At 42.0% G+C, this 13062-nt stretch overlaps 1 protein-coding gene across 1 annotated transcript in view; it reads right to left on the bottom strand.

The window, feature by feature from the left end:
• The window catches only part of LOC139337430 (NT-3 growth factor receptor-like), a 226607-nt gene extending 213774 nt beyond the window's left edge, over window positions 1–12833 (bottom strand). Inside the window, exon 1 of the mRNA XM_070971984.1 lies at window positions 12048–12833. Coding sequence (XP_070828085.1) covers window positions 12048–12331 — 284 coding nt within the window. The 5' untranslated portion in view covers window positions 12332–12833. The remainder of the gene's footprint in view (window positions 1–12047) is intronic.
• Window positions 12834–13062: the final 229 nt, after the last annotated feature.

The raw sequence follows: 13062 nt of genomic DNA, 5'->3' as shown, positions 1-13062 counted from the left end.
GTCTCTGAGCAGATGAAGAAGTACTGTGTGTGCATGTATGTGTGTGTGTGTGACCTTATTTTGTGTGGGTTGCAGTGGGAAGTGATTCATTGCCGTGAACCACAAGGATTCATACATCAGTGTAACTCCACACACGTGCGCGCACACACGCACACACATACACACACACACACACAGAGGCTCATGCAGCATACTGGCACACTATAAGCTACACATCATCGTCTTCTGCACACTCAGTACGTGGAACTGGCAATCACTGAGCCCTGGACCTACTTCACTCTTGCTCCCTTTTACACTAACACACACACACACACACACACACACACACACACACACACACACACACACGCACACAATCCATGAAGTTGTGGGACCCCACACCATGAATTGGCTCCCAGTATTGGAAGATATATAGAAAAGCAAACAAATATAGAAAAACAAGGCCACACACAAACACACACACACACACACACACACACACACACACACACACACACACACACACACACACACACACACACACACACAAACATATGATTGTGTTTCCATCACTTCAGAGCACATTAAATCGACTAACATCAATTTCCTGGAGACACCACCATAACCACTACTTGTCTGACCCTAAACCGTAACCTTAAACTTAACCTTAAACTGTAAAATACAATGATTTACACTATGGCGACGTGCGTTTTGTTCTCAAAAGGAAGGCAAGGTCCCACAGTGTGATAACACTCACAGACACTCAAGCTGTGCTCACACTTGTGCAATCAAGGACATGTGAGCAATGCACACTTACAGATTACAGAACCTACCAGCAACAAACAAACTCTGTACATCTGTCCATACGGTGACGGAAAAGGGACTGTACATCAAAGGGAAAATTACAGCTTATTACAACATCTGACATCCATAGTCTTGTCCATTATTGCTATGAGAGGGAAAAAAAACCCCCACAAGGACTCACAGAAGTAGACAAGATTGAACAGACAACAGTTTTTTTAAGCCAAAAACTGCTTTCCTAACAAAAATAAGCATTACAGTAAAAGTCCACCTTGCGTTACAGCCTGTGCTGTTGGCCCCAAAAACACTGACACGTCAAACACTCTGACCTGTATGTGATCCATAACTCTAGAAATTATTGACATTGTCAGACAGCATTAGTGCATTACTGAAGAAAATATTGACTCTTTTTTCATTTTCATAATTGACAGCATTTTAATATTGACATCAGCACAGCATTGATCCTCCGTCATTGACATTGTGTCATAATGCATTTCATAAACAGCTCTGTTAGATACATAAGGAGGACACAGTCATGTTTTCAGCACTTAGCGTTAGTGTTAGGTGGACTACTTGGTCCTGTTTGACAGGTGCCAGATGAAAACCAAAGAGATGGTTTGTACACTGCAAAAGATAAATGTTAAAATGTTACTTTGATTATTCAATAGCCACGTACAATACTTATATATACTAGGCATGTCATTCTACACAAGAGCGCACATTACAAAAATGTATGTCATTTATGAGATTCATATTTAGAGGTATATTTTTAGATCTTATTTATGATGCATTAAATACTCCAGCCTCACGTGTCGCAACTGAACTAGGACTTGAACCCAAATGCACAACTCGAGAAACAAAGTACAAATAAACAATCTTTAATGACAAAGTATCAACAGAAAATCACTCTACAGAGGAATAATCACTAACTACACAAAACAAAGGAATCACTCACGAAGAGGAGAAGAACAGCAACAAAAAACACTCTGATGAGGAAAGCGACTCAGGCTAAGAAATAAGGTCAGACAAAGTATCAAAGTAACGGAAGGCAGACTAAGGCAATGGCAAGACAAAGTATCAAAAGAATACAAAAAACCGGACAAGGAACGTGGCATGGACTGGTGTGGTTCTCTGGCTTAGCAAGGCAAGACGAACTGGCACAGGACAAAGGGAGACTGTGGGTGCTTTTCATTACGTTGAATTGTGCCTCCTCGTCTCCTCTCTCCTTCGTCGACCCGGAAGTCGTTTCCCCTCCGCCATGATGAAGGATCTTCCAATTGCTTAAATGCACCTGAAGGAGACGAGGAGCGAGGAGAGAGGAGGCTTCTGAAGGAGATCAGAGTGAGGATACACCGGTGTAGCCTACGCGGAAGTCTTTTGTTATTTAAGGGGCGTGTCGTATGTGGCACACGTTTGAATCATGGCGGGAGCAGGTCTTCACAAATGTAATCTTGATTCTTGTTTCAACTGTGTCCTTTTAACAATTGTATCTGTCACCAAAAAATTAATGAAAATTCTTGGTATATATTTACGTTTTTTTAAAGCAAGGCTACAAGGCTGTTGGTTTAATCTACCACACAGCCGTCCTCTGTTATGCCTCTAACGGCATATAATTGAAACCTCATCAATAGCAATCAGGAGTAGAACAGTCTGACTGCAGATCTGACCATAATATCACGTTTTACAGCTTTTACCGCTGTGCAAACGTCATCAATAATTGACGTCGCTTCAGACTGACGCTGTGGAGCGAGCGAGGATTTTTCATTTCGGTGTGTCGTTTCCTCCGTCCTCACGTCCCTTCCTCGCATCCCTCTTTCATGTCCTCGCTGGGCGGAGCTAAGACGCGAGGAGAGGAAGCGAGTGGAGGAGACCAATTTATGGAATGAAAAGCACCCATTATATACCCACACACACCAGGTAATGGGAAACAGGTGGAAACAATCAGGGTGGGGCAGACAAGAGGAAGACACACAAGGGAAGGGGCAAGTTACCTGAAACGAGAGGAAAGTGGGATGTCAAAATAAAAGCCACGAGACAACATAGACACAAGACAAAACTAAACATAACTTAATATAATTTTCTAGACATGACATCATGTCAGCAAATGGTGGTAGTTTTAACAGTCCGGCCACATTTGTCCCCTCAATGAAATCTTCTGAATATGCTGACCAGCTACTCTAGTAGGTGAACCTTGCAAGTACTGGTGTCGACCTCCTTTAACCTTCAGAGCTGCTTCAGTTCTTCGTGGCATAGATTCAACAAGGTGCTGGAAACAGAGATATTGGTCCATATTGATACGACAGCATCACACAGTTGCTGCATATTTGTTGGGTGCACATTATAGTAGTATCGAGATTGGAGCTCAAATTTCAACATCTTACATATTGTGCTTTCATATAATAGTCCATTCCACATAAGAAGACTAACACCAGCACTTGAGCAAATATTGTTTTTACTGTCGTGTTGAAGAACCCGTGACTTCACTGAGTCGCCAACACTTCTGAACCCAAACCCTCCCCTGCATTTCATTCAGCATTTCTCCGGCACTCAGAGTTCCTACCTCCCGCTCCACGGGCGACATGTTGCTAATCAGAATTAATGCACTGACCCGGTGACACAGCAGCAGCACCACCTGGCATTATTTGGTATCTGATCAGGGGAATGTGGAAAATTGAGCTCCCATCCATCCATCCATTCATCTATTCATCCATCCATTCCTAATTTACCCAATTCGGGGTAATGAGGAGGCGAGAGACCATCCCAGCTTGCATCAGCAGCATACACTGTTGATGCCCTCGATGTTCGGTGGTTATGGCTTCCTTGGGATATTTTCTTGATCTTTATTCCCTATTCAAATGAAGAATTAAGCTCCACCAACACATGGTTCAGATGATTCTGAAATGTCTTTTTAATTATTTCAGTCGGCTCCCCACTGAGTGCTGATGAACCCAGAGGAAGAAAATAGCCAACTAAAACTCAGTGTCACATTATCGCCTTAACAGCATTTCAACCCAGACTGCCTAATCCTTTACACATCATCACACACTCTCACACACGCACACAGACAGCACTGTAGCCGATGTGATCTGGCATGTCACACTGATGTGGTACATAATGGCTGCTAATGTTATTGAATATTTTACCATAGCGTAAGCACAGTGGCTCCTTCATTCTGCTTAGGTCACACAGACAGGACGTAGAGCAGCATGCTGTTTCTTTTTATTTATCTATTTATTTTACCAGAGCCAAGGTGACTGGCTGGGTCACAGCACAGAACACTCACTTTGTTTAATATTATAAAAATCATTACGTTTCAGTCCGGATCTGCTGATAATCATTTTAAAAGGACTGACTTAAAGCAACAACTCATGCAGTTTTTATGCTTTTTCAAGCTAACATTATCGCTTACTCTGACAGGCACCGGATGGTAGTGTGGTGAGGATTAAAGGATGCACTTAGAAAATATTCGAATGTTTAATAATGCTGCAACACAAGGCGAAAAGTGTATTTGAACATCCTTTTGAACCCATTTTTATTATCACAAAAATTGGCAAACTTTTTGATCTTAAATGTAATTTTTGTGCAAAAACATCACTGACTTTGAAAAAGGGTGTCTTGGTGACTTCTGCTGCCACCCCAACACAAGGGTGGAGTATGGAGTTTCATTTGAGCTGCTCAGAGGGTTGAAAATTTGTAAAACTCAACAGCTATGTGCCTTGTTTTCGCTCTTTCTTACCATCTGTAGAACATAGTTCCAATGAAACTCTGCAACAAGGTTAAATGTAGTTTGCAATGATTTAAGCTTCACAAACAAAATCCCATTGTAGTGGGGTGGTGGCAGAGATCTCAGAGACAGATAAATGGACACATGGGCAAATAAAAGACAACTCTCTGTATGACTAGATACCACCAGAAGTCATGGCTGGATCCTGCTGGAAGTCCCGAGGTAAAAAAATAACTGCTGGGCCTCCATTAATCACTGTTTCTCCCACTCTTCCTATACAGTGACTATAGTATTTCTATACTGGAATATTACATGGCTCCAATTTAGCAGGGAAGCCAATATTTCTAATCATATAGTGAATCAGCCATTCAGGACAATGTAATGAACTTGTTCGTGCTCTCTGGTGGACAAAAAATGTAAAACGTGATTAAATAAACCCTAAAAAAAAAAAAAATAATAAAAAATGACTTACTAAAATTAAAAAATTAAAATAAACACTTACCAAAACAGCATGAGACTTTTAACTCTGGCATGACACATGCAACTACCCTTTTATAACAGTAAAGGTAAATAAAGGGTAAAGGAGAGTAGCAGGCGACAGCGAAGGCGCCTAAAGGCTTTTCCAGTCATCAGTGGAGTCTGACCTTGTCACATGCGAACAGTCCAACCTGTGTCTTCATCAGAGGATGGCTTTCCCAGTCACCATGAGGTCTATCCTCAATCCAACCTCAGGTACAAGCTTACTTCCATCTCTGCATTTCCACCGAGCTAAGCAGTTTGCATCTTTATTTCCATTAGCTTAGCGGCTAACAGTTTCACGTTCTCAGCGACTTCGTTGTTGCACACACACATAAGCACTCAGTTCAGGTTCAGTCTAATTCACTGAAATTAGGGAAAATGTGTGTTTCCAATCCAGCAGATATTATAGGTTTACAGTGATATAAAACAGTGAAGAGCAACAGATCATCACGTTAGAGAAACTGGAAACTAAAATTATTAACTCGTTATCAAAACAGTTGCTGATTAATTTTCTTTTGAGGGACTAATCCACTAATTAGTCCTATTAACCTAAGCAAATAAAACCAAACTCTGGCTGAGGTTAAGTGTTGAATGAACTGAACAATTAAGTTGAAAACGCAATCAGATCACTCTTCAGGGACTTTTTCACTGACTGGAAAGCTGTGCTGAAGAATTCTGGAAAGCCTGCAAATTGTGCGTCTCGGCTGCAGCATCAACAAACAAACCGAACTTGTTATTTATGTGAAGCAGCGAGGGTTAGAGCGAGGTTCCACTGACAAATGGAAGTGTGTTAACCCTGAGACTGCAGCGCCCCACCGAACAATCTGACTGCTAAATGTCAAACCTTAATGGGAGCACAAAATAAAGCCCAGCATTTTGTTTCGGTTTGTGAAAAGAAGGTGATGAATGTGAGAATAACTCTGTGTGTGTGGAGAGAGAGAGAGAGAGAGAGAGAGAGAGAGAGAGAGAGAGAGAGAGAGAGAGAGAGAGGAGAGAGAGAGAGAGAGAGAGAGAGAGAGAGAGAGAGAGAGAGGGAGGGAGCTGTCGGTACATGTGGTGCTGATTTCAAACAGGACAGTACTTTCCTACTTGCTGTCCATGTCTCTCTCATCTTTCATCTCTTTTCCTCTTATCTTTACCACCCTCTCTCTCTTTCATCCACCTTTTTCACACACACTGTTTTTCTATCCTCCAGTCCCCTCTCTCTCTCTGTCTCTCTCGCTTCCTCTGTTTCACGCCGCTCTCCCACATTTCCATCTTGAGACATTAACTAAAAACAATGCTCCCTTATCACAGAGTGCCTCTCATTTTCTGTGTTTTCCGCTCATTTCACCACATTCCCTGCGACTGGCGTGAAAAACGAGCACTCGGTGTGGAAGCAGCCCTGTGCTGCACTCTCCTACACACAGCGGTGGGTAGAAACAGGAGTCAGGAATCAGTGTTACAGCAGCTTCTTTTTTCTCCCCTAAACGGATCAATAATGAAGTGAGGTTTTGTTCTCACAAAATAATCCATCACATCAATGTTCTTTTTCAGTTCTAGATTTTTCTTGTTCTCTTTCTCCCTATCCCCATAGTACAGATCTATTGATAATGTAACTGATCTTCTTCTCCACGCAGCAAATTTGAAGTTAAATCTCTCGTTTTTCTGCCGTTTTATTTCCAATGGTTGTTGTGCCATGTGATCCTAATGCGCTGTGACGTGTTGACTGCTGCCAGCTGAAAGACTTCACTGAGGGAGGGACACTGAGGAGGACAGGAGGAGTGGATCCCTGCTCATGATCGAGTGAGAGATCCTTGCAGAAAAAAAGAAACACTCTATTTTTACTGGCCAAAAAAACTCGAGATGCACGTTGAGAAACTGCCAGCACGATGAACTTTACACAGCGCGCTGCGAGTGTGTATACGGCATAGACTACCTGATGTGTGCATAGACCCACAATGATTTCACTCCCTGAGAAAAAGGCTACAGTATAGCACCACAAAATGGTCCTTTGCTTACACAGTGTCATATCGTCTACAGAACCCGACCATTTGTTCTGTTTTTGTTCATTTTCTACAAATCACTTTACAACACAGACTTGACTCTTGCTTGAAAAAGGTCATCAATCATGGTGGTCATCATGTCTGCCTTTAATGTTCAGTGTCAAAGGTATATTATCATTATTTGTTAATTACGCCATTATTATAGTTGCAGGCCCCTCTCACACCAAAGCATGTAAAGGACCTCCTGATGAACTAGAGGCAGTGTGTCAGTGCGACAGATCCGGATGATTCCTAAATCTAACCAAACTGTGACCATGGCCATTTAATGAGAAGGTGTTGTTTTCACACCTACACAATGCAAAACAACTTTAGCCCAATATAATATATTGTTGGGATCAATATTTAGGAATTTTTAAAAAAATCTGCTAACAATATGTCAACTGGTAGTAATTTAAACACATAACATAAATGATATTGATAAAGATCCCTTTGATTTGCTGACTGGAGCTCAACATGATTTTCATTATTAATCCATCTAATGATGTTTTTTTTTTAATTGAAATTATTATTATTTTAACTATTAGCTGTTATCAAGACTTGTTTTCAAAAGGTCAATGCTCCAGCATTATTTGCCATACATGGTTAAAGCACAATGAGTTTGGTGGCACAATTACACATCTATATGTGTACATGATACATGATACACTCATGTATCATGTATGGAGTGATACACTCATGTATCATGAGTGTGACTTTTTGTTTATGTTGTATATAATGTATGTATGTATGTCTGTTATCCTGTTTTTATTTAGGTTTGTTTTATGTTGTTTGTGACAACCTAACTCGGGACTGCGGATGAAATTTAGCTATTGTGCTAATTCCAGCACATTTACATTGTTGCCTATAGTGCTGATATGTTGATTAATGTGCACTGTCCCAATTCAATAAATAAATAAATTAAATTAAATGACAACTTAAATGCTGCTGTATCTGCCAGAAGAGGGTCAGCAGTCACACAACAGTCAGACAGCATACATGATCTGTAGTATACTGGCTAAACTGTCTCTATGAAAGGCTCCACATCAGAAACACTGCTGCCACACCAAGTTCTTCATATATCTGTTTAGGCTGTGTGCATTCGTCAATGCACTCTACAAATCCTGGGTTCCTCCTGTCTTACAGCAGTCAGACTCGCTGTGTAGAAATATGGTTTAATTTCCCTGTGAGCAGCAACAAGGTTGGATTCACACAGACAGAGAGAAACTCAGAGAGCAGGACTCAGACGCAGATGCAGAGGGGATTTTGCTTTTCAAGGAAGCAGTGACAGCTCACATCTAAAGCACTCACAGACCGCTGCTGTTGAGACTCAGAATGCAGCGAGAGATGGAAAACTGACGGGAAGAGAAAGCCGGTATGTGTGGTGTTTGTGTTTTGCAGGCTAAATAAGACAGAGAGCATGGAGATACAGAGGCACCCACTTCTTTCCACAACAAGGACCTGATGGACGACAGCCTCTGAGTGCTGGGTGAAATGTTGCTGGAAAATCCCTGTAAGCACGCACGCACACACGCACACTTCCACGCATATACACGACTACAAGGCGGTGAAAGGAAATTCATGTAAAAAATGTTGATCTTTTCATCTTGACACCCTGTCAACCTTGTTTTCTACTTTCACGCCACCAAAGCACAGTGAAGTGAACCGAGCGAGCAGAACGTCCCTGAACTCAACGTCAGACAACACACAGATTTTAGTTGGAACGGGATTCAGTGAAGCCGTTATTTCCCATTAACTCACGCCACTGGAAATGTATACTTTGCAGTCAGATGGCTCATTTCCATCAGCTGTTTGCAGACCAGTGATGTATTTTTAACAGGAATGGATACTGAGGACTGGTTTGAAAATCAAAATATTGATGAGCTCCAGGGTAGTCAGTGCTGCTGTTGGTATTTGATCAACGGATCACTGAATTCATGTAACTGTAGTGCCCCTACACTACAAAACGGTGTTTTCCAAACTTAGGATGAGGACCAACAATGGGTCACGGACCTGTTTTCATTGGCAGAGTGAAATGCACAACAATGCTATGCTATGCCTCTATCCTTGCGGACCTGCAGCTGGAGATGTGTGCGTGGACATACAAGCTTCAGCAATCTGAACTGTTGTTATTGTCTTAGCAGTATGAAATTCGTTCTTTATGTTTTAAACCTCATTTTAGCTTCGGCTGAACTTTAGAATGTATTTTCACACAGGACTGAGGAATCACACACAATCTCCAAAATTATCCAGAAATCCTTGGGGTGATGTGAGAGTCTTTAAACTGATTTCTCTAATCTGATTCAACAACTTAACTGGCGTAAAGGGAGAATTTGCAGCAGTTTGAGGAAGCACAAAGATGAAATGAGATTCAACATACTGAACTTCTTGAAACCTGAACACAGAGTCAAAGCTCCCTTTAAGCTCCTTCAACATCAGAGAAAGTCAATTTTTTCCATGTTTCCACAGCAAACCTGTTTTTTTTTTTGTTTTTGTTTTGTGTGTGTGTGTGTGTGTGTGTGTGTGTGTGTGTGTGTGTGTGTATTGATGTTAAGCACTTTGTCACAGTAGGGATGCATCGTGTTGTATTTACTATTGTATATTACTGGATATCTCATTTTTGACTGACTGAGAAGTATGGAAGTGCATGATACATATATCAGCCATGAATGTACGGCAAATGTATCGTTCAGTGTTACTCAATTCAGCACACGACACAACATCTGATTGTGAATGCTGAGTGCTCTCTATGAAGGTGATTCAAGACAAATGCACTCTTGTGAGATTCCTTGGCTGGAGTCTCCATTGCAGACAACAGTGAACAAATATATATATATCATATAAACATAAAAACAGACTATAAAGCAATAAAAGGTATGGAGCAATAAAATAAAAAATAATTATATAAGAACAGAATATAAACACCAATAAAAGGTGCATATACAATCTAGCTCATGTAACTAAGCACTAAACCTAAATATAACTGACAAACACCTGAAGTCGACCTAACATATTGACACTAGTGCAGAGCTCCAGGCATGTCGCCCTCCTCGATGGAGCCATTGTCATTAAAAATGATGACACGAGGAATATCTAACAGGAGGCCACACAGACAAAGAGATCTGATATGTGAAACAGACGAATATCTTAAACCAAACATTCCATCAAACCCAATGATAAACTGTGATTTGGGGTCTTTTTGTGCCATTCTCAAACAAAGGAAGGAGGGTTTTTTCAGGCCGGTGTTCTAAAGAAAATAGGATCTAAAATGATGTGGGTCTGCAGCGGGTTGTATTCAGTGCCCACCCAGGGAATATCAGGCTTTCACGGATATTTGGATGACTGGTTGGCAGTTCATCCAAAGGAAAGTGACATTTAGACTTAGATTTGCGCTTATGAGCAACTGAGTCATGACTGCTTTTATCATCCAATGAAAAAGCTATTTGGAGATATCTGGGCTTATTACCTCTCAGGCTGTGCTGTTCCCTGTCATCAAAGGATAAAAAAAAGAAGGTATTTGGGGAGATACTTCAGCGAGTGATGGGAAGAGAAATAATGATATTTAAAGGGACAAAATCAGGAAACGCTTTTTTTCTGCTGCACTTACTTCAAGACCTGGCCCCTCGCAAATCATCTTCCATTTGTTCATTCAAAGTAAAAGGGCAGAGGAACATCTTTCAGGCTCTCCCAATATCCACTGTTTTAGAGACGGACTGACTCACAGCGATATAGAAATGGAGCATTCCACATCTTTCTGGTCAAGGTCAACCCGACCAGGAGAGGATTACTTATACTGTCAGGAATCCAGACATCCCTCTACAATCCCTCCTCAGGTTATTCAAAGCACCTTTTCTAAAGAATTCACCATCTTTTAGAGGTACCTGAATTCACAGTACACCAGTCTCAGGTGTTGCCAAAGAGAAGAAATATTTCTCTGAAAGCAGAATTGATTCTGTTGCTCATATTGCTAGTCAGGGTCTTGGCTGTAACTGACCACTCCATCACAGGTTTGACGGGGGGCTGAGATCCGAACTGGCTCATTGCCAAAGGTTTATGTAAGGCATATCCCATCAAATGTTCGGCCATGACTAGGGAACAAATGGCCTTATCCTCAAAAACTTACTTAAACATTTTAGATAAAATTTACCAGGGATGAATGACTGCAGGGATTAAAACAACCAAATATGATCCTCAGTCGACCGAAGACCTGAATGCTGCTTACGCTCTTCTGCTTTCTCTTCTGTTGTTGATTATGGGATACAGATGAGGTTGAAGGAATCCTCACTCTTCACTTAAGTTGCATGCAGAAATTAAGAAATGGTTAAGATAATATTAAGGCATCTTCTACCTTTTTGAGAGAGGGTGGTTGCCTGGTGTGCTCAGTGCCATGCAGAACAGGATTGGCCGACCTGGACGTACAGTATCAAGGCTAGTGTACACAAAATAGTTGATGCATGGATACACAGTATTACAGAGGAAGGGTAAACTGTGACCTCCAGTCGGTGAATTATTCTTGCATAATCTGAGGCTTAAGTCTGGATCCAAGCGTACTTCAGCATGTATGACAAGCAAAATGGTCCAATTTTTACATTATTTGGGAAAGGTTTTTTTCATGGCCATGGTTAAGTTCAATTAAAGTTTTAAATAAGGGCACAGTTTTTGCGCATACAGTGATGAAGTTTCTTTTTTATTAATTCCCTGACAAACACAAATTCTCCCAAAAAAGCACATTTTAAAACACGAATCTCCTCTTACTGCCCAGCTGAAGAACCCCATCTCATTATTGGCATCAGGCCACTAGCCAAAATTCTATAGATGTAGGATTTTCACAATTCTGCAGGTTTTTTCCGCCCAGAAACTAAAGGGGGAAAAAAGCGTCCACTCTGCAATCAAAACCTCGGTAACTTCAGTTTAAGTGTATTTCCACCAGCAGCTCTAATTAAAACCGCCGACACATGCACAGCTATGACGTCTCCCAGAGCTTTGATGTGAGCGGCACTTACATGGAGGTGATGTTCTGCAAAAGGTCCTCGATGTTCCCCGTGCTGTTCCCGGCGCTCCCGGTGCCCTGGAAGGACAGCAGCGAGAATGACATGGGGATGCTGCTGTCGGACTTATTGCAGTAGATCTCTGTGGACGAGCAGGCGCAGGTGAGCGGACAGTCCTGCAAGGACCTCAGGTAGTTGTGAAAGAAGACGCTGAGCACAAAGAAAACCTTCCAGCTGCACCATATCCTGGGAGAGCGACGGACGCCGTATGCGCCAAATAACGCACCGAATCCATCCATGCTGTCACGATTCAAGTCCCCAGATTTCTTCGCAACTTTGCGGCGCAGCAGCAAGAAAAAATGACTCAAATCCGCTCGTTCAAAGTCCGCTCCGCGCGTACGTGGGTGTATGAATGCGTAACTCGGCTTCTCGCCTTATTTCTCACAGTGGAGTTCAGATGTTAAATAATAAAAAAAAAATCCATCTCCCTTTATGTCTGCGCGTATCCATATGCGTGTGTGTATGTGAGCGTGTCTCTCTCTGTGTGTGCGTGTGTGCGTGTCTGTGTGTGGGTATGTCAAATTTTGATGATGCCAGTCACGGCTCTCCTGCTCGTTAAAAAAAAAAAAAAAAAAACCCACAGAGGTGTGTTGGAAGGAAAACAAGCGGGAAAATCCGAAAATATTCCAGGTATATGACATGGAGAGGTCTAAGCGTGAGCTATCCACGTCTCTTTCTCTTCTTCTCCTCTCTCTGCATCGTTTTATGACAGCCCTCCATCTCTCTCTCTCTCTCTCTCTCTCTCTCTCTCTCTCTCTCTCTCTCTCTTTAGCGCTGTTGCTGGTACCGGGCGGTGGAAATGGTGGAGAGACACAGAAAGACATGGGGAGGCAGAGAGAGAGAAAGACTCCATCCTCTGAGCTTTAAGTCCCACCTACTGGGCAGAGTGGAAACTGACACAGAGCGCGAGCGCACAGAGGGCTGCACGCCGCAGCTGCTTTTGGTTTGAGATGGCAGTGAAATGCATGGA

The sequence above is a fragment of the Chaetodon trifascialis genome, chromosome 10 (assembly GCF_039877785.1).
Source record: "Chaetodon trifascialis isolate fChaTrf1 chromosome 10, fChaTrf1.hap1, whole genome shotgun sequence".
Classification (NCBI taxonomy): domain Eukaryota; kingdom Metazoa; phylum Chordata; class Actinopteri; order Chaetodontiformes; family Chaetodontidae; genus Chaetodon; species Chaetodon trifascialis.
This window is presented reverse-complemented; position numbering and strand designations above follow the sequence as displayed.